Source organism: Pipra filicauda, unplaced genomic scaffold, assembly GCF_003945595.2.
Source record: "Pipra filicauda isolate LSUMZ 115617 unplaced genomic scaffold, ASM394559v2 scaffold3_size10097308_pilon, whole genome shotgun sequence".
NCBI lineage: Eukaryota > Metazoa > Chordata > Aves > Passeriformes > Pipridae > Pipra > Pipra filicauda.
Genome location: NW_024104532.1, coordinates 2,739,512 through 2,759,457, shown reverse-complemented (window position 1 = coordinate 2,759,457; position 19,946 = coordinate 2,739,512). Strand labels below are relative to the sequence as shown.

The 19,946-nt window shown below is 43.3% G+C and overlaps 1 protein-coding gene and 1 long non-coding RNA gene across 5 annotated transcripts in view; one reads left to right on the top strand and one right to left on the bottom strand.

Moving 5' to 3' along the window:
- Window positions 1–3,673: 3,673 nt before the first annotated feature.
- On the bottom strand, window positions 3,674–4,065 carry LOC113986702. Its single transcript, XR_003540261.1, has 2 exons — window positions 3,961–4,065; window positions 3,674–3,850 (listed from the first exon to the last, which is right to left on the bottom strand). It is a non-coding gene; the product is annotated as an uncharacterized LOC113986702 (long non-coding RNA).
- Window positions 4,066–4,953: 888 nt separating this feature from the next.
- The window catches only part of SFXN1 (sideroflexin 1), a 24,950-nt gene continuing 9,957 nt past the window's right edge, over window positions 4,954–19,946 (top strand). Inside the window, exons 1-5 of one of the 4 annotated variants that reach the window (XM_027718638.2) lie at window positions 4,954–5,062; window positions 6,383–6,461; window positions 15,450–15,624; window positions 16,265–16,435; window positions 18,772–18,870. In XM_027718638.2, the coding sequence (XP_027574439.1) occupies window positions 15,461–15,624; window positions 16,265–16,435; window positions 18,772–18,870 (434 nt within the window). In that variant the 5' untranslated portion in view covers window positions 4,954–5,062; window positions 6,383–6,461; window positions 15,450–15,460. Of the gene's footprint in view, window positions 5,063–5,621; window positions 5,708–6,382; window positions 6,462–15,449; window positions 15,625–16,264; window positions 16,436–18,771; window positions 18,871–19,946 lie in introns of those variants that run through there. The other 3 variants (XM_027718641.2, XM_039385252.1, XM_027718645.2) reach the window with 3 other exon arrangements.

The following is a 19,946-nucleotide window of genomic DNA, read 5'->3' as shown; positions in this document are numbered from 1 at the left end:
CCCAAAGGGTTGTCAAGTCCTGGAACAGGCTGCCCAGGGCAGTGGTGGAGTCACCATCCCTGGAGGGATTTAAAAGACACACAGATGTGGATCTTGGGGATGTGGATGAGTGGTGGCCTTGGGAGTGCTGGGGGAACAGTTGGACTTGATCACAGAGGTCTTTTCCAACCTAAACGATTCTATGATTCTATCTTCTTAGGAATTTCACATGCCTTTGTAGGATTTTCCTAGTGATCTCTGGGAATATACCCTCCGGTTTTCAAGGAGTTTCCGCTCAGCTTTCAGGAAATTTCATGTTGCCTTCTAGGAGACCTCCCCACTGCTTTCCAAGTGTTTCTTTCCCCTTACCAGGAACTTAGATTCTCTTTCTAGGAATTTCCACATGCTTTCAAGAAATCCCTAATGACCTAGAAATTTCCCTGATGCTTTTTAGTAATCATGTTCTATTTATAACAATTCCTTTCTACTTCCAGAATTTCCCTTCTGCTCTTTAGAAATTTGCAGCAGCTTTCTAAGAACTGTGCATTTCTTTCTAGGATTCCTCCATTGCTTTATAGCAATTCCTCCTTACTTCATAAGAAATTCCCTCTAGCTTTCTGGGAATTTGTAGCCAATTTTCTCAGAATTCACATCTTGTTTTCCTGGAGTCCTCCCACAGCTTTCTAGGAATTCAGTTTTGCTTTCTAAGAATTTCCCATGGTTTTTCCAGGAGTTGCCTGTAGTTTTGTAGGACTTTCATGTGGTTTTCTAAACATTTTCCATACCTTTATAGGAATTTCATGCTGCCATGAATCTCTCACCACTCTCTAGGCACTCCTATCACCTTTCAGGTATACCTATCATGCCGTGACACAGTGTCAAGTGCTGTTCCATGCTGTTTGTGCTGCTGCGTGTGGTGACATGCTGTGTGCTATTCCAAGTTGTCCTGTGGTGTCTTGTTTTGTCATATGTTGTGCTGCCATGCCTTGTTCTCATCTGTTTGCTCGTGTTGCTGCAAGCAACGTTTTGTGTGTCTTCTGCTTCTGCATCCTAAGTTCCACTCTATGTGCCTGCAGGAATAAACATTTGAGAGTTCCTATTTTTAGCTGCTATTTTATAAAGCCATTAGAAAAACTCAGGAGCAGAAAGTATAAGGATTCAGCAATATCTGGCCTCTAGATGACGACGAAAAAAATTGTCAAGTCTGGTTGGAGCAGTTTTAAGATCCTGTGGCTGTTCCATGTGCCCTATGGGATATTCCTGCACCTCCTCTTGCCCCCACAGGTGCATATTGACATCCCAGATCCCTCAGCCTAGTCAAGGGTCTTGCTGCCAACAGCAGCTGGCACAGATGCACAGATGCTTCAGGGCACAGACGATCCCACAAGAGGCATTTATAAAATAGCCACATCATAGAGGAAATGGCTTCCTAATCCCCTTGAAAGGCTGGTTTATCCCTTTAAACATAGTTTTATGTCCCTTCTAAATGCAGATTGGCTTTTCATCTTCATTTTCTTCCATTCTTATCCAATATAACTATGCATCTAGAGAAATAGGAAAATTGAGTGTGCATCAATTTAGCTTGGCACAGTATAGCATGAGTAACCTAGAGCTGAGTTCAAATATTGCAGATGGAGCCAAAACATTTAAGTGATTTTGTAAGTAACACTCTCTCAGCTTATATAAGAGTTTTATTACAATTTATACTGCCAAAAAGTGTAGTGTTACTTGTCCGTTTGATCAAATTTCCCAGGATAATAGTTTACTCCTTATCCGCTGAGAATGAAAAAACCGGGTGATGGTTTTGATATACTGGCACAGCCTCACAGGCATCTCTGGTTCATTTACAGAAATAATCCTTGAACTCTCCCAGACTGTACTGACGTCCTTTCCAATCTGGGCTTTGGATTTTCTACATAAAATTAATGTACATTACGTCAGGAGACCACAGGAAATGCTGTATATACATGGTTCACCTTGCCCAGCATTCTGCTCCTGATGGCAAAATCCAGCACAAAGCCTTCACAGGCACTTCCCATCAAGTGCTAATGCACAGTTCCCAGAAATGTTTCTGGTTTCTTCTGGCAAACCCCTGATAACGCCCAGCTTGGTGCCAAGGCCAGTTTCTGATACCATATTCCAGAGCCAGCAGCTGAATACACCACAGTTCCTTGCACTGTACCTTCAGGAATGACACCACATCATTCCCCACCTGCTCTACAACCACTTTTTTCATGGAACAGATAAGTCTTGACATCTCCCACGCTTGCCTTTACTCTCTGACTGCACTGTTTATCATCCAGGGTTTGGAATTCCTGGTCCTGCAGTGCCACTTACTGGACATTTATGTTCATAAAATCAATGTGCAGCAGCTCTTCATTTTCTCTGTTGATTCCCAGAGCCAATTTGAAATGGAGAAAACCAAAAAACACTAATGACCATTTAGGAATACAGGAGAGCTTGAGAAAAGCAAATACAGTAAAACTCATTTCTTAGATGAGGCAATAATTATAGAGGAACAGAAATCCTCCTTTTCTGGTCACTGTAGAGAAGAATTTGCCCTGTAATAGTCTGGGAATTCTTCCAGGTGGAAACATGCGGATGATTAAATTCATCCCTAGTTCAATAAATACATCTGGGGATTTGCAGGAATCTTATTAATATATTCCTTGGGAAATAAGGCAACTGAAAGGAATGCTTCAAAAGGAGCTGAGGTAGGGCTTATTTGATTAATCCAGTCATACTCTCTAGGCACGTGTTTTCTGTATGTACCATTAGTACTTGGCTGTAATTTAACAAGGAAGACACTACACTCTGCATGAACCTGTAAGAAAACACACACTTGTGTTCACCCATGAGGCACTGACTGATCACATGAGACTGGCTGTGTAGGAGTCTTTCGGGGGGGGCAGGACTTTTGAAGAACAAGTCCACAATATTGAGGTTTAGATCCATGTGCTCAAAACCACATTCTGGTGTCTGTCCCTCCTGATTCTCCAAGGTAGAGAGCTGGCTGGAGACCATGGGAGCCCCTTCAGCCCACCCACCCAACCTTCTGCTCATGGAAGGCACCAGTAAGATCAGTACACCAGGCCTCAGTGTAGAACAGAAACAGGATCAGGCCAAAACCCCCATGTGAATCTGGGAGCTGGCACATCCTCTTAGATTCTGCATTTTTTAATACAGCCAAAAATATTATACTGTGAAAATTATTGCAGATGAAAAAACACATGTAGTCAGAAGTCAGATATTTTTTGTGACTCCTCAAATTCACCCATTTGCCTGGCAGCTTGTAGCTCATGAGCAATTGGTGGTGGTTGCTCAGAGCCATCTCAAAACTTTTCAGGATTCCTGGCAAAATATCAGATTTGTTTCTCAGCAATGGGAGAAAATACTCGTCTACTGAAAGAGAAGTTACGTAGCTGTTCAAAACCATCTGCACTGAGTATAGAGCAAATTATTAACTAGAGGAATGAATGCAGCTTTGCATGTACAAACTCAGAGAAAGAATTTAGGTATTCATACATCTACATTAGAAAGTCTGCAAGCAGAATTTCAATTGTAAAATGCAGAAACAACCCAGGTGTGCTTTTAAAGCAGATTAACAAGTTAGTATCTTTGGCATATAAGAAAATTATTAGAGGCAGAACACATCAGTCCTCAGAATGTAAACCATATACCACAACACCAGTTATACCCACAGACAACTAATTTATTTCTGTGCACGACATCCAGCTGTTTCCATTTTCTGAAGAAGGTATCTTTCCTGCTCAGTCATTGCAACGTTTTTAGCAACAAGTGTTATGGCCAGATACCATCAAAGATATATTCAGTGTTGGATCTGTCAGTGGTCGTGGAGACTGGGATGTGCCTGACAAGATTAAAAAGAATTAAAGACACTAGCAGGGAAGTACACAAATCGTGCACAAATTTTGTTGTGCAAGAAAAATGCAGTGCAAGGGTATCAGTGCTAGTTTTTACTCTTTCATGATGGACTCTCATGGGTCGGATTGGCACGGTCTGAGCCATGCTGAGCTGGGGGGCACCTGTCAGGTTGGTACCGGTCGGTACTGGTCGGTACTGGTCAGTACTGGTCGGGTCGGGTCCTTTCGAGTCAGTACTGATTGGGTCGGTACTGGTAGGTCCTGGTCAGGTGGGCACTGGTTGGGTCGGGTCGGCATTGATCAGGTCTGGTTGGCACCCAAGGGAGCAGTGTCATCCCACAAAGGGGGCTCCCCACACCCGTGGCAGCTGCAGGACAAGGTGCCCACCGCCATGATCCTGCCCGGGCTGACCCCCTGCCCTCCCCGTGGCTGTGGCCTGCCCCCGCCAATCCCAGAGGTGCCTGTTCGCATCCCTGTGCTCACACTGTGCCCCTGCCAGCCCCAGGGACAGTGTCACCTGTCGTGACATGTTGAGTTACAGACCGTGGGCGTGAGGCAGAAGGTTGCACAGTACAGATGTGGACTTCGGGAAGTGAAAGAGGAAAACAGAAGGGTTGAAATTCCTGAGTGTTTCTACTGTCACAGCAGCCCAGCCACCCCTGGGAGTAACAGAAAGAAGGAAAGTTACAGTGGCGAGGCCACCATTTGTCCTAGTGCTGATTTCCTCTTCCACAGCTGCATCCAGAACATCAGTTCTGGGTACCAGCAGCTTTGAATTGCTTAAATAGAGACGAAGACACATCCTGCCCTGAAAAACATGGACAAAATAACAGAACCATGATGTGCAGATTAGAGTGTTGCTGCTTTGAGCCTGGGAACAGGCTGAGTCCAAGAGAAAAGCAACAGTGATGCTTTTATAGGAGCACTGCTGCCTTCCCAGTGCCCATATCAGACACCAGGGTTATGGGTTGGGAACCCAGCTGAGGAAGGGATGTACTGCTTGAGTGTGAGCAAGCCCAGCAAGGGGGTGACAGTGACACGTGGATAATCCTTATGTGGCTGGTAATGCATTTTTTATCTCCTCCTTTAGGGGAGAGTGACGTGACAAGGCCTCTTGTACTTGAGCAACCTTCAAAGCAGCCTCCTGAGCTGTCGGTGCTGTCCTCATACAAAGCAGTTTATTGTCATCTCATCACCAGGTTTGGGGTCTTTAGTGTGGCTTGGGTTTCTAATAATAAACCTGTAACAACAATCCCAATCCAGTGCAGCCCGGAAGAGACCGAGGTCAGACCTCATCGGGGTCTGCAGCTTCCTCACGAGGGGCAGCAGAGGGGCAGCTGTGACCAGGGACAGGACCTGAGGGAACAGCCGGAGCTGTGCCAGGGGAAGTTTAGGCTGGATGTTAGGAAAAGGTTCTTCTCCCAGAGGGTGGTTGGGCTCCCCAGGGAAGCCTGATACAGCTCAAGGAGCGTTTGGACAACGCTCTCGGGCACATGGTGGGATTGTTGGGGGTGTCCTGTGCAGAGCCAGGAGTGGGACTCTGATGATCCCTGTCGGTCCCTTCCAGCTCAGGCGATTCTATGGAATAATTAATGTAATTAACTGTGAGAGAACTGTGAGGCACTCCGGGCAGCTCCGGTGCCCCAGGGGAGCCGGCGGGCGGGCGGAGAGCGAGGCTGCCCTGGGCGCTGCCCGCACGCCGCGGCCCTGCCGGGCCCTGCCCCGCCGGGGCGGAGCGAGGCGGAGCCGGGCGGCCCCACCGCCTCCCCCGGGCCCTCGCCCGCGCCGCCGAGCGAGGCTCTTCCGGGCAGCGGGGCCAGGGCGGCGCGGGGCCGGCGGCCGCGGTGAGTACCGGGGCCGGGGATGGGCCGCGGGCGGAGGAGCCACTGCCGATGTCACCCCCACTGCTGTACCGCCGGCTGGGCGGGGACACAGCCCCCCGTGTCGCCGCAGCCCTCTCCACGGGACACCAGTCCCGCGTGTCGCCCCATCCCCTCCACAGGGGACCAGCCCCATCGGTCTCCTCTGTCACCCCGGCAGAGGCCCTGATCTGTTTGTCACCCCTGTCCCCTCCACAGGGGTCCAGCCCCATGTCTCATTTTGTTCACTCTGTAGGGGTCTCTGCTCTGTACGTCACCCCGTCCCCTCCACAGGTACCCAGCCCTATCTACCACCTCAGTCCCCTCCATAGGGGACCAGCCCCCCATGCCACCCCCTGGTCCCTCTGCAAGGGCCCAGCCCCATCTGTCACCTCTGCTACCTCTGCAGAGACCCCGATCTATTTGTCACCCTGTCCCCTCCACTGGGTCCGGCCCCATGTGTTATCCCTTCCGCAGGGTCCCAGCTCCATGTGTCACCCTGTCCTTGTGGCAGCAGGGCTGGGCATTGGCAGTGCCACACAGCTGGCACTGTGGGGCTGCCTCTTCCCTGCACACATCGCAGCTCCCTGCTTCCCCACCTGCTCCCAAAATCTCCCCCTGACCACTCGCTCTCCCCTGAGCATGGGCTCTGTGTCACAGGGATTGCGTGGCAGCTGCACAGATCCCAGGCCTGCAGGATCGTCCTTTCCAGGGGAGGAATACACCAAATAACTTCAAGGTCAGATACCTGATAGCCGGAGATAGGGATTTTAATTATGAGTATTGATACTTTTATTTTTTTTAATTCTAAACAATTTATTTTTATTATAATGGGAAGGGGGGAGCGAAGACTGGCTTTGTATCACTGCGCAATTAAAAAATCACCTGTATGGATCCTGTTAGAAAAAGATACATGAAATAGTGAAAAAGTACAGAAAAGGGCCATGAACATGCCTGGGTAGAGCCAAACCTCCTGCACTTTACCGGTGGGGGTGTTAGAAACTAAGGAGCAGAAACAAGCTTGCAGCGATCAGGACTGAAATAAGAGCTTGCACTAACCCTGTTTAGCAAAGAAGGTTTATTTTTCTGAATGTGGAGATGAGGTGGACACGTGTCATCTCTCTGTGATCTACCTCATGTTTGATGGGGATGGGAAAAGAAGTGGCAGATTGAAAGCCGACACTGCTGAGTTGGCTGCAGGAGCCTCTAACATCTGGAGGTGGCTTTAGTGCAGAATGACGAAATCTCTGGTCCAGTTACACGCCAAAGATGGCTCCTGTTTTGAGGAGAGAGCCCCAGCAGCAGGCTCGATCCGTTTCACCCAGGCTGCTGCTTTTGTTGCTAGGCTACAAGTGGGATGTACATTTATAAGCAAAAGAAGAAAAAAAAAACAAGCATCTTGTAGTGTTGCCATGATTTGCCTTCTCCAGCGTTTCATTTAGGATTGCAATAGGAAAAATCATAGTGCAGACAAAGATGGGTTTTTTTCCTCTGGTGATTTAAGTAGGTATTTGATGGTAGAAGCTGCTTTGGGGAATGAAAACTTGGCAAGTGGCTTTGTTAACATTTGGTGTAAGAACATTGCATCATACTTCTCCCAGTCATCAGCTGTGCTGCTTTTTTCAAACTGTGGCAGCAAACTAGTGCAAATAGAGGAATACCAAATACCATTGCTTACCAACCCTGGTAAGTCTGCTATGTGCTCTTTTGCCACCACAAAAAAATGCTTTTTTTCCCTAGAAGTTCTTCTTATTTGAACTAATTAACTGCCCTGACTGACATCCCTGGAGAAGGCCTCGTGTTCTTTCCTTTGCCAGAGCAATTAAGCTGTGGGTAGTAGCTGGGTTTACCTTTCCGCTGTTGCTTTGCCAATGTGTTGTAGTTTTAAAGTAGAACAAATCACCTTTTACTAATGGGAGGGTGGTTAATCCTCTGTCTTTTCTCCTAAGCCAACACAGCAGCCATTTGGGTGGCCATTGAGGAAAACTGGGCATTGGAAAAGAAAAATCTGAGTTTGTTCAGACAAAGGAGCCCCAAAAAAGAACATTGTGTTATTTGAGGAATAAAGAGGCCTAACAAGACCTCTGAGTATTTCTCTATAAAAGCAGCATGCAAAAGAAAGGAAATGTTTCAAAAGAGCTCAACTGTGCAAAAACAAACAACAATTTGGTGCAAGGGACACTTTGCTATTAAACATGTTGGAGGAAGAAGAGCTGTTCTTCTCCCCATTTTATAGCAGCAAGTACTTTTCTCGACCTCAGGGGTTTCCAGCCTACATCTCATTTTGCAGAGCAGAGCACGGATAGCTGGACATCAGGCTGTTAAGGCACTGCTTTGAAAAATAGAGATTTAGGGGCCTAAGTGTGTCAAATCTATTTTTTCTCTCTCACAATGAGTCTGCACATAAAATGTCAGCAGCATCTGACTCTAGCTTTTGAACTATTCCTATAATAAAGAATCCTAAAGAGTTCTGTTAAGGAAGAGGTAATGCTGTTGCCTTCTATTTTTACTGGATTTTCAGGGAAAAGCCTGACTCTCATTTTTTTAAAAAGGAATTCTTAGTTGCCTCTAGGAGATTTTGCGAATGATGATCTGATCTGAGCACCTTTGCATCACCTGAACTTAGGGATTTGAGTCCTGGTAAAGGACACCACACAGGTTATACCTTTCTTTCACTATTTGTGTTGGCTCACTTGCCCTCCTGTGTGCAGGTTGGTTAGAATTCTCTTTTAAGCTGGAATACCCAAAACATTCCATGTTTTGTAACTGAGAATTGCAGGTTGTAGTTTGGGAGTTTGTGAGATGTCACAATATGCATTATTGCAATTATATCTGCACTACTTTTGGATATAGAATTCTCTTCAGACTTCTCTCTGGGTTCACAGTTACATCACCATGAGATTTCTTTTTCTATCACCCTACTCCCAGTTTTAGCTTAGATTATGGAAAGAACTGACGAAATTTCTTACTTATGGAGTGCATTTTTTTCAGGGCTGGGGTTAAAATACAAGGTGTCAGTGACATACAAAAATATAAATGTTTCCAAGCAGGGTAGCAAAGCTGCTTTTCATCATTTATGTGCTGCTGCGTGAGTTCAAGTTGCCCAGAATTTCCAAGACCATGTGCCCATCTGGATTTTTCAGTCACGCAGTACAGTTTATAGATGGTATAAAAAAAATGATCAAATGTCTGAGTTGTTCAAAATTGTGTGGTATGTTACTGTCTGAAATATATTAAATAGTAATTGCTACTCTCTTAGCTGTTGCTTTGATTTGAAAAGTGGTTGCGTGACCTTCAATGGGATGTTTAAAACATGAACTTTGAAAAGGAACTGCAGAGAGTTGAACTCCTGACAACTCCTGAATCTGCATTTTGTATAATTGGTGCAACTGCTGTTGTTAACCTTTAAACAAGGTTTAAAGTTTTCTGCTGTTGCTGGTTTTGTGGCAAATCTAAACTTAGCCTTTGTACCAAAACTGTTCATCAGACTTTGTGCTGGTTTTGTATGTAATTATTCTTAAGCCCTTATTCTTAAGCCCTTTTCCCCCGTCCAGTTAATATTACTATTAACCATTAGACCACAAACTGGCAGATGATTCTGTCTGATCAGAGAGGGCAAGAAATTTGGGTATTCTTGGTACTGGGGCTTCCAGCTCAGTTCATTGTCACTTTCTGATTGAAAGTACAAGATGAAAAAGATAGTAAAAGCATTAATGATTTAAAATAAAGATTTCTGTATAAGAAGTTGAGAGTTTCTGTTCAGATAAACTAAGACCTTAGTCATCAGTGAGTTCTAATGTGCTTTTTATTAAGTTTTTATTTTCTGATTACTAGAGCTGGGAGAGCATTGGGCGAAGGTGAGGAGGCAGCAGGGAGATCTGGAGAGAGAGCAGTAAAGAAATTTGCTGTAAAGCACTTGGGAAGTGCAGTTTTGCACGGTGGTGTCCTCTCTGGGATCTGCCACCTGTATCCCCACATCTCATTGCCTCTGGTCTGCAGAACCATGTGCTGAGAAGGTGCCAAGCTTGGCTAGTTCTTTCACTTGACAGTCACAGAATCACAGGATGGTTTGGGTTGGAAGGGGCCTTAAAGATCATCTCATCCCACCTCCTGCCATGGGCAGGGACACCTTCCACCAGACCAGGTTGCTCCAAGCCCTGTCCAACCTGGTCTTGAACACTTCCAGGGGTGGGGCAGCCACAGCTTCTCTGGGCAACCTGTGCCAGGGTCTCACCACCCTCAAAGTATAGACTTTTTTCCCCAATATCCAATCTAACTTTTACTCTGTTGATTTGAAGCCATTCCTCCTTGTCCTGTCACTCCAGGCCCTTGTAAATAGTCTCTCTCTACCTTTCTTTTAGGCTCCTTTCAGGTACTGGAAGGCCACAATTCGGACATCCCTAAGCATCTCTTCTCCAGGTTGAACAATCCCAATTCTCCCAGCCTTTCCTCGTAGGGGGAAAACACAGTCCTGTGTTTATGGAAAAATTTATGAACTCACAATCAGTTACAATTCTGAAAACACGCCTTGGTACACAGGAAAAGGCGCGGTGTGAAATAGGGGTAATAAAACCTCCGTGTCAGTGCTGGGGACACACACAGTGCCAAAAACCATTCCTGGTCATGGGAATGCCGTGCCCCGCATTGTTAACTCGCTGGAGTGCAGCGGGAGCGGTTTTGCCCAGGACAGCTGATGCTCACCCAGACAATCCAGCAGCACGAGGGAGGATTTAGCTGCCGTTCTCCATGGGCAGTTTGGATACAGCCGCCCTGGTCTGAAAGGGTTTAGTGATGTGACTGTGCCAGAGAGCATAGTCCTTTCTTTGTTGCTCATTGAATTTAGTGGTGGGGACCGTCACCAGCTGCAAGGTTTGCAGGTACCAGAGCTTCTGTTAAATACCTTTCTAGTTGATCTGTTCTTTAAAACAGTGAAAATATGTCTAATTTCCTTCCTTACTGCATGTTTTCCATGATAGATGTTAATTGTTTGACCGTGTTACAACGCTGTCTTTTATCCTTTCCATTACTGCTGATCCTCCTCTGGGAACACGACCTCAAAGTGATATTTCACTATGGGTTACTACAGTAACTGATGTGTTTGTAAAATTCATCCCAAATCCTCTGTTAATGGCATTGTTTGTGGTGGAGAGTTGTTTTGGTATCAGCTTGAGCAATTTTGCTGTACCTTTCCACCTCAACATTTCAGGTGCTGTTGATTCAAATGTTTGTCCTCTTTCAGGGTGGTCTCCCCTCTGTTGGTACTTACTGAATAGCAGCAGGTGGGAACAATAAATTCAAGTGTTTATACATAAGCTCCTTAATTAGTTATTAGTAGTTATTGAGGTTTGCCTTCCTTAGTTGACTGTAACAAAGCAAACAGTTTTATCTCTGTTGTAGAGGAATTGTGGTTTTGCTTTCCAGTTCCTTTTCAAACTTTCTATTTATCTCAGGGTTCTGATGGATTTATTTAAATTTGATTTAACCAAAAAGTCCTTTATTTTTTCTTTACACAATTAAATTATGGATAATGAGAACTTAAATCTTGGGCATACTTAATACAGATGGAAAATTATGCCACCGAAGGTAGTGGAGTTACACCCTTGACAAAGCATTGTAGTCAAAATAATAATTAAATCTTAAGCTGTTTTATTACAGTACCTTTGTTATTATTTGAATGGCCTATGCAAAAAGCAGCACCTCTCTGAAATTGTATCTGAAAATTAAGGTGACAGGTAGGTAAAATAGTGTTGCGGCAACTTATATTGAGGGTGTTGTACCTATTTCTTGGAGTTTTACAGTCTCACTGTTTAAATAAAAAAAATTTTAAAAAAGCCATATAGTTCATGATGATGACTGTGTGGCTTGTAGATAATATATTGATGAAACCATTTTTGTGCATAGTCACCATTTTTACTTTATAGTTGGACATTTTGTTTTATAAGAGGATCCCTTTGAAGTACCTCAGCATTTTATTAGCTTACGTTTTTGCTTTATGGGATTTATTTCCCTTTTTAGCATTTACTAATTGGGTCTGATAGGTCATGAGTAGCATCATACAGTCTCTTTTAAACAAGAGGTGGGGCTTTTATGCTAAAAACATTTTGCTGGAAAACTTCTAAGTTTTCAAGACAGAGATTCCCTTGTCCTCTTCGGTGCTATTGTAACAGGTCTATGACTCAGAGTCCCAAGACTGGCAAGCCCAGCCACCCTTTTCACTTCACTGCAAGTTTTATGTGGTTCCAAATGATATTATTCCAGTATCTGAGTTCTTTTACACTCCTTTGTACGTGTGACACCAGCTCCTTCTCTGTGGGCATTGGTGGTCTGTCTGGTTCATTTTAAAGTTCTTTAGGGCAGCAATGTTCCTGCTTACCTACTAAAAGGGCAAATCAGTTATATCAGTCACATCGCTGAGAAAAGAAAATGGGTTTGGGCACTTAAATAGCTTTCATCTAAAATTTTAACCCCCTTTTACATGAGATCTAACCTTTTTCAGGGTAGACAGCTGTCCTACCCACACATCCTATGCAGGATTGGAGGCTATATACTGTCCTTTATCTTTATTAAAATTGGTAATAGTAAAGTCAGCGTTTTCTGTTGCCACTTTTCTAAACACGCAGTGAGTTCAAGCATGAACTTTTGTTATAGCACATGTATTAATGGATCTTGTCCATTTTCCTGGTAGGTTCCTTTTTGCTGCTGCAGCACTAACACTTCTTGGGTAGATTTACAAGGAGAAAGAAAGACCAAAGCATGTGCTGACATGCTTCTGCTAGCTTAGTCTGGCTAGTCTGGGTAACAGCAAGCAGAAAGGCATGGAAATAGGAATTTTACCTTGTGCTGGCAACTAGAGTGGTTGTGTATTGTCTTCGAGTTGCTTTTACTTTGCTAGAGTGTGTTACAGCCACCCTGGTTACTTTCTTACCCCTACTGCTTAGATCTTGCTCTCTCTTCTGCCATCATACCTGCAGATAGACAAGGGCTGAGAGTTTTTCCAGTTTACAGTAAGTTAGACCTCTCTTACACCTCAATCTCTTGATTCTGGCACGTCAAAATGTTTAAATTAGCTATGCTCTGTGATCCTTGTTCGTTGTTTTCCCTGCAGATTTAAGGCTAGGCCTCAAGAAATGTAAACCTTACTCCTGCATCTGCAGATCTTGAACTTGAGCACAGTGGTCACCCAGGGTGATCACTGATTAGTCTGTTGGAGGATCGTGGGAGTGCAGACCTTCCATGCTCCCTGACCTTCTGCTGTGCCTCTTCAACATCCTAACCCAGGAGACTGAGCTGACCTCACTTTGCTTTCACAGAATCCCAGGATGGGTCAGGTTGGAAGGGACCACAGTGGGTCATCTGGTCCCACATCCCTGCTCAAGCAGGATCATCCCAAAGCACATGGCACAGGATTGCATCCAGACAGCTCTGGAGTATCTCCAGTGGGGGAGACTCCACACCTTCTCTGGGCAATCTGTTCCAGTGCTTGGTCACTGCACAATAAAGAAGCTCTTCCTCCCTCGTATTCAGGTGGAACTTCCTGGGCACCAGTTCCTGCCCGTTGCCTCCTGTCCCATTGCTGGGCACCCCCGAGCAGAGCCTGGTCCATCCTCTGGCCCCTCCCTGCAGACGCTGACAGACATTGATGGGGTCCCCTCTCGGTGTCTCCCCTCGAGGCTGAGCAGCCCCAGCTCCCTCAGCCTTTCCTTGTAAGAAGAGGATCCAGTCCCTTAATCATCTTTGTACCTTCCACTGGAGCTCCATGTCTCTGTTGTCCTAAGGAGCCCAGAACTAGACACAGTACTCCAGATGTGGCCTCACCAGTGCTGAACAGAGGAGAAGGATTCCCTCCCTGACCTGCTGGCAATGCTCTTCCTAATGCACCTCGGGATCCCATTTGCCTTCTTGGCCTCCAGGACCCCAAGTTCTCCACAGAACTGCTCTGCACCAGCCTATACAGGTGCAGGTGCTTTGTTTTTGTTGAATTAGTTTCCTGCCAAGGTACTAAGTTCTATCAGCATCAGAGTAGACATGGAGTAGGTCAAGTGGGGAGGGGATAAAAACAGGGTGTGAAAGTGTTGTATTCTGTGTTCTGTACCGCCGTGAACCATCTGCAGTGAAGGAAGATCTTTACTGTTTAGATTTCTTATTACTAAATTACTTGGTTTTGTGGACAGAAGTATCAGAAGGTTATAAAAACAATTCACAACCCAGTAGTGTATATGCTAATCAGACTGAAAAGAAAGAACTAATCAGAGTGAAAAGAAAGAAAAGAGCTTTTATTTAAGGACTGCTTTATTCAGCATTCATTAGGCAGCTTTAAACATATTATCATAAGCTATCCTAAGCAGATTTTAATCTTTTCTTAATGAAACAGATAATTTAATCATAAAAATATTTTTACACTTGGACTTTCCTACAAATGACATACCAATAGGGAAGCATTCATAGAACAAGTTACCAGCCCTAGTGTCTAGATTTTTATCTCTTTTTTTTTGGTGGAAAAGAATTTTTGAATAAATGAGTGCACTTGCCTTCATAGGGCTTTGTAAAACCAGCAGTTCCCCCTTTAGACCAGAAGAGGGACTGTTGTTTCACAATATGTAACTGTTCATGGGAGGGAATTTTTAATTATAAAGTAGTAAGAAAGGGAAAAGAAACCTGAGGAGCATCTCCTGTTCAGATACTCTGCATGAGAATTTTGTTCTCCAAATCTACCCTGAGTCATCTCTCATTTCCATGATCTGTGTTCACCTGTGATGTGCCTGGTGAGAAATGTATCACATGAAAATAATCCTATTGATAAAAGGTCCTGTGCAATAATGAACTTAACAGTGAGGGAAATGTGAGTAGAAGAAGGGGACAAAGATTAGTTTCCCCTCCTGTACCACATTTACTGGCCTTCTGGAATTATAGAATCAGAGAATGGTTTGGCTTGGAAGGGACTTTAAAGATCATCTCAGACAACCTCATGGTGTTCTCGAGTTAAGATGAAAATACACTTCAGTGGCAGCTTATGCTATAGATATTAGTTGTCCTCATAATAATGATGTTTTTCCTATTAAAATGGATAAAATGCTGTGTGATATCATCTGTATTTATATAGATCCAATTTCCTTCAGCCATTGAACAAGCATTATTTGGAGGATGTTCTTTTTTTAACTGGCTACTGAATATGTTGCAGAAATTTCTCTTAAGACAGTTAAAATTGGTATAGCTTGTGCTATGGAGGAACTGTCCTCCTTTCATTAGATGTTGAAGTAAACTTAGTCATCCTGAAGTATTTTTTAATTTTCTGGGCTTTATGCCCCATAAATGCAAAACTATGTTAGATCAGTGTCCTTCCTTGTAGTTCTTTAACCATCTTTGAAGTATCATTAGGAGATCTGGTCATGTGTTCATAATGGGGCAGATTGTTGTATTATATAATCTCTGTGTTGTTAAAACATGGATTTAGAGAAATAACATGTATTAAAAGAACTTGGTGGGTTTGTGTTCCTAATTCTGTTTTGTTTTGCTAGGCCAGAGAAGTTAACTGGATTTTACTAAATATTTCTTCTGTTACTGCACTTCAGGCATCTCTTGAAATATTTGATTTCTTCTTCCCTTCAATACAGTATTTTCAACAAACTTTCAGGTTTTTTTTACTCTAAACATAACCACTTCTTGCAGGTTACAGATGCATTAGGAAATAAGTAGAATTCTGTTGTACATTTTTCTGTTTTCTTCACAGAGTTTTAGAAGATGTCAGCAGATATACCATTAAATATTAATATCAAGGAGCCCCGATGGGATCAGAGCACTTTTTCTGGACGAGCCAATCACTTCTTTACTGTAACAGACCCCCGGAATATTTTGTTGTCTGATGCCAAACTGGAAAATGCAAGGAAAATTGTGCATGATTACAGGTATGGCATTGACTTCTTCTACTGCTGACCCAAAAAACGTCCATGTCAATGATAAGTACGTGGTGATGTATTTAAAAGGAAATATTTAAAACACTGCTTTCATTGCACCACTCTTTTTTCCTACTTCAGAGCTTGAAACTCTTTTTTTTAAAAAACAAATTTGCAAATGGATGGGGAAGAGTTGTGTCAACTGAGAACTCCTGTTAAGAGTTCTGAAATGCAGAGGTGTCTAATTCTGAAAATAGTTTATATGACAGCAGAGCTTAAAACTTCCTCTTGTGTGTTGCATTGTTTGGAGCAAGTGGTGTCTTAAATACTCACCAAGTGAATTTTTAAAGTTTCACGCTAATGGCTCCAGAGATTTTAGCTCTCAAATCTGGTACAGGTTTGAGTAAATACAAATTTGGTGCTGAATATATTGACTAAGCCAACATAACCACTGCTGGGAGCTTTGATTCTTTTCATTTCACCAGTCCATTTAAAAGCCAAAGAAGATCTACGAGCTAAGCGTGAGGCTTGATTAACTTAGAGTGAACATCCCCAAATCCTCTGATGCCACACTTCTCACAGGAGGTTGCAGCATTTTATAACAGTTGTGCTTTTTGCTGTTGTGTTATTTTGTTTTTTAACTTGTCCCAAGACTAGGTATTGTAGCACCTGGCTTGACAGAAGATGAGTTGTGGAGAGCAAAATACATCTATGATTCAGCCTTTCACCCAGACACTGGTGAAAAGATGGTCTTGATTGGCCGAATGTCTGCTCAGGTCCCCATGAACATGACCATCACAGGTTGTATGATGACCTTTTATAGGTAAGGGATGGCAGTATAACACATGAAATATTTGCCTACGAATTAGATAAGTGAAAGTCAATGTTATTGTTAAAAGTTTTATAATAACTGTTTTTGAATGTAAATTTTTGCTTCCTTTTCTCTCTTCACATTCCCTCACACTGATTAACGGTTCCCTCTAGAAGTAGTTGTGAAATAAGCCCTTAGCATCCTTCACCATCCCACTTTTCCTGAAACTGGGAAATGTTCCAAAATCCCATCTGTGTAGGAGAGTTATGAGGAGGACAAAGAGGAGGAGATACCTGGGAATGTCTAACCTTGTTGGTCTGGCATGCAGGATGTTCTGTCTGCCACGTGAGTACTCAGTATGCTTCGGTCCATCGGTCATCGAGTTCCTCCAGCTCCCCTTTGATCCCTACATTTCCTCAGAGGTTCTGGAATCCAGTGAAGTCCACAGCAGGAGCCAGTGTGATCTTTTAGCAGCCTCTGTGTTAAATATTTTTTGGCACAATGCTTGGTCAGCAGGAACTGCTCAGAGAAAATAGCAGTGGTGTTTTGAATGCTGAGATTGTACAAACTCGACACACACCCCAAACAGGGTCCCAGCTCTTTTGAACACGTGTGTGTTGTAAAAAAACAGTCAATAATATGAATCAAACCCTCAGTGCAGCTGCCTATTCCCAAGCACTGCCTCCTGTTAACTGCTTATTCTCTTACACATGTTCTGTTATTCTTATAACACATAGAGCAGCTCTGTATCTTTTCTTTGCATTATTGCTCAAATTCACAACTAGGTGATTTATTAGCCTGGAAGGCATTGGTTCCTTTGGGCCAAATCCTCAGCACTGCAAACAGGACTGTTTAGAAGTCCTTGGATGATGCAGTGTATCCTCTCTGTCACTGTACATCACATGCTCTGGTTACTGCTGGCCACTGGAAGAAGCAAAATCCCTGTTATACCTGTGAGGGCTCTTCTATGTGCAGTAAGACAGTGTGAGTCACACCTAAACCTTAGAGCAGGCCTAACATCCTCTATACACCAGTAGCAAGGAAAAAGGAAAAGATGACTCAGGAAAAGAGTTGCACATGCACAGGAAGAAAGGAGGACAAACAGCAGCAGTGATGGAAAAAATCCAGCTGGTTTATCACTGTTACTTTGGCATCTCAGATACTGGAAACCAGAGGGAATAATGATACATTCCCAAATCTCCTGAATCTTTCAATTTTTTTGCAATTTAAAGAAATAACATACTTTCCCAATTCAGAATGTCATGACAGACACACATCTTCTGCTCTAGCATCTCTTCCTTGCTTCGTCCTGTTACAGAATAATTGGTACAACTGTTGCTGCTTCTTTAGCCCTCAGTTTCCATATCAGCCCTCTGATGAAAATCACATTCCTGTTGCAGCTGCTGCCTGTGTTATTAAATAATTTCATTAAATATAAGCTTTAGAGTCCTATGAAACGTGATTTTAATGATCAAGAAATAGTTTTCAGTAGCAGCTGTTACTTTTAGTGGCCTGGTTCCCCTAAATGAAATTTTGGTGGAGCAGAATCTTCAGTGATGTCTCTGCTGTGGACAGAGATTGTGGTCTGAGTGCACAAACACATAATTTTCCCATGGTATACCCTCCTTGTAAAATGATTATATCTGCAGTTTAACAGGGACCACATCAGCCTGTTAAATGGATACTCTGCAACTGGTACAGCACGTATTTTTTTCACTGCCTCCTACCTGTGCTCACTAATTGGCACCTTTTTGTCATGCTGTATTGAACCAGACTAATTTGTGTTATGTATCTCTACTTAAACATGCAGATATTTTAATGAAAATAATTTTTCATTTTGGATTTACCTCTTTTAATCTGGTTGTACATGGGACTGAATGTTTGTCGCAGAGGTTTATTAAAACAATGGCATTATGTTAGCTTTTTGAAGACTGAAGGGATAAACCCTGGCTCCTAAAATCCACCTCTCAGTCACTTATGGAGCTTCCAAAGAACTAGCAGACTGTAGAGGAATAATAACCCTGGAAAAGCATTCTGGAAATCAGAGCATTTCCTGTTTCTCTGGGTGTTTTTTATAGAGAGGTTTGCTGTAATGCTTTTATTATTACAACAAACCTTTGTCCCAAGTGAACCTTGCTAGTTAATTACAATGGTTTTAAATTCTTCTCCTAGAAGAATTCTTGATAATAAGACAGTATCTCATTTACTGTATTGATTCATTTAAATAAACAAGAACCTCTGCGTGGTTACTGCTTGCAGTGGCTTTTCTTGATTTGCCATCATTTTTCTGTGCTATTGATTCAACTGCGGTTTTAATAATAATAATTACAATTGTTTCTCTTTTCAAGAACGACACCAGCAGTGCTTTTCTGGCAGTGGATCAACCAGTCCTTCAATGCTGTAGTAAATTACACCAACAGGAGCGGGGATGCCCCAATCACTGTCAGGTCAGACACTGAACCATAATTCTGAACATAATTCTGATGAGTTTACAAATTGCTCTCTGATGTACTCGAACATGGTTGGGCATTAAAGTTTGAGGTGAGAGAAGGCTAAGTTTTCCCATCTATACTCATTATTAATTTGATATGCACCAATGAGAATTCTGAGAATGACAAAGGCAAGAACTCCATTTCTACCATTAAAGACAAGCCCCCAAGCACCTTGATCATGAGCTCTTAACAGTGTAGGATTTAGCAGGAGTCTGTGTTGTAGGGCTCAGTCAACCATTTGCAAGTGCCTCATCAGTTTGGTGTCATACCAGCATATTTCTAAGCTGATATTTTGGACCTTTAGGTGTGTCACTGTGCCACCTTCTCAGTGCACAGCACACACCACACTGGAGGCTTATTTACAAAAAGAGGTTCCTGCAAGGAAATGGTCTGTGCTTCTTTCTGTGTGATGGCAAAAAGAGAGACTAAATAGATGCAGAAAGCTAGAAATCTCAAGCTGAAAAAGGGGAAATCAAACTGAAAGAGGGGAAATTTAGGTTAGATATACAGAAGAAATTCTTCCCTGTGAGGGTGGTGAGGCACTGGAACAGGTTGCCCAGAGAAATTGTGGATGCTCCATCTCTAGAAGTGTTCAAGGTCAGGTTGGATGGGGCTTGGAGCAACCTGGTTTAGTGGAAGGTGTCCCTGGCCATGGCATGGTAGTAGAACAAGATGTACTTTAAGGTCCTTCCAACCCAAACCATTCCGTAATTCTATGAATAGAAAACTGGAATTGCAGTGCTTGACTTTCTGGTTTGGGGGCTGACTTGCTTAATGATGGCCAGGAGAAAGCCATGGATTCAAGCATTTACAGACACCTCCTAGCTGGGAAGTATGTACAGTGTGGTTTAGAGCAGTGTTTGCAGCTTAGCTGTCTGAATGTGTGGGGTTTGGTATGGTTTATTTTAATTATTATTCTAGACATAGCCTTAGAAATCCAAACTGATTTTATTAGGTTAAGCAACTGGGAAATTAAATAGAGAACTAATCCTTCAAGGTGTTCATTTAGACACATGAAAAAATGCTGAACA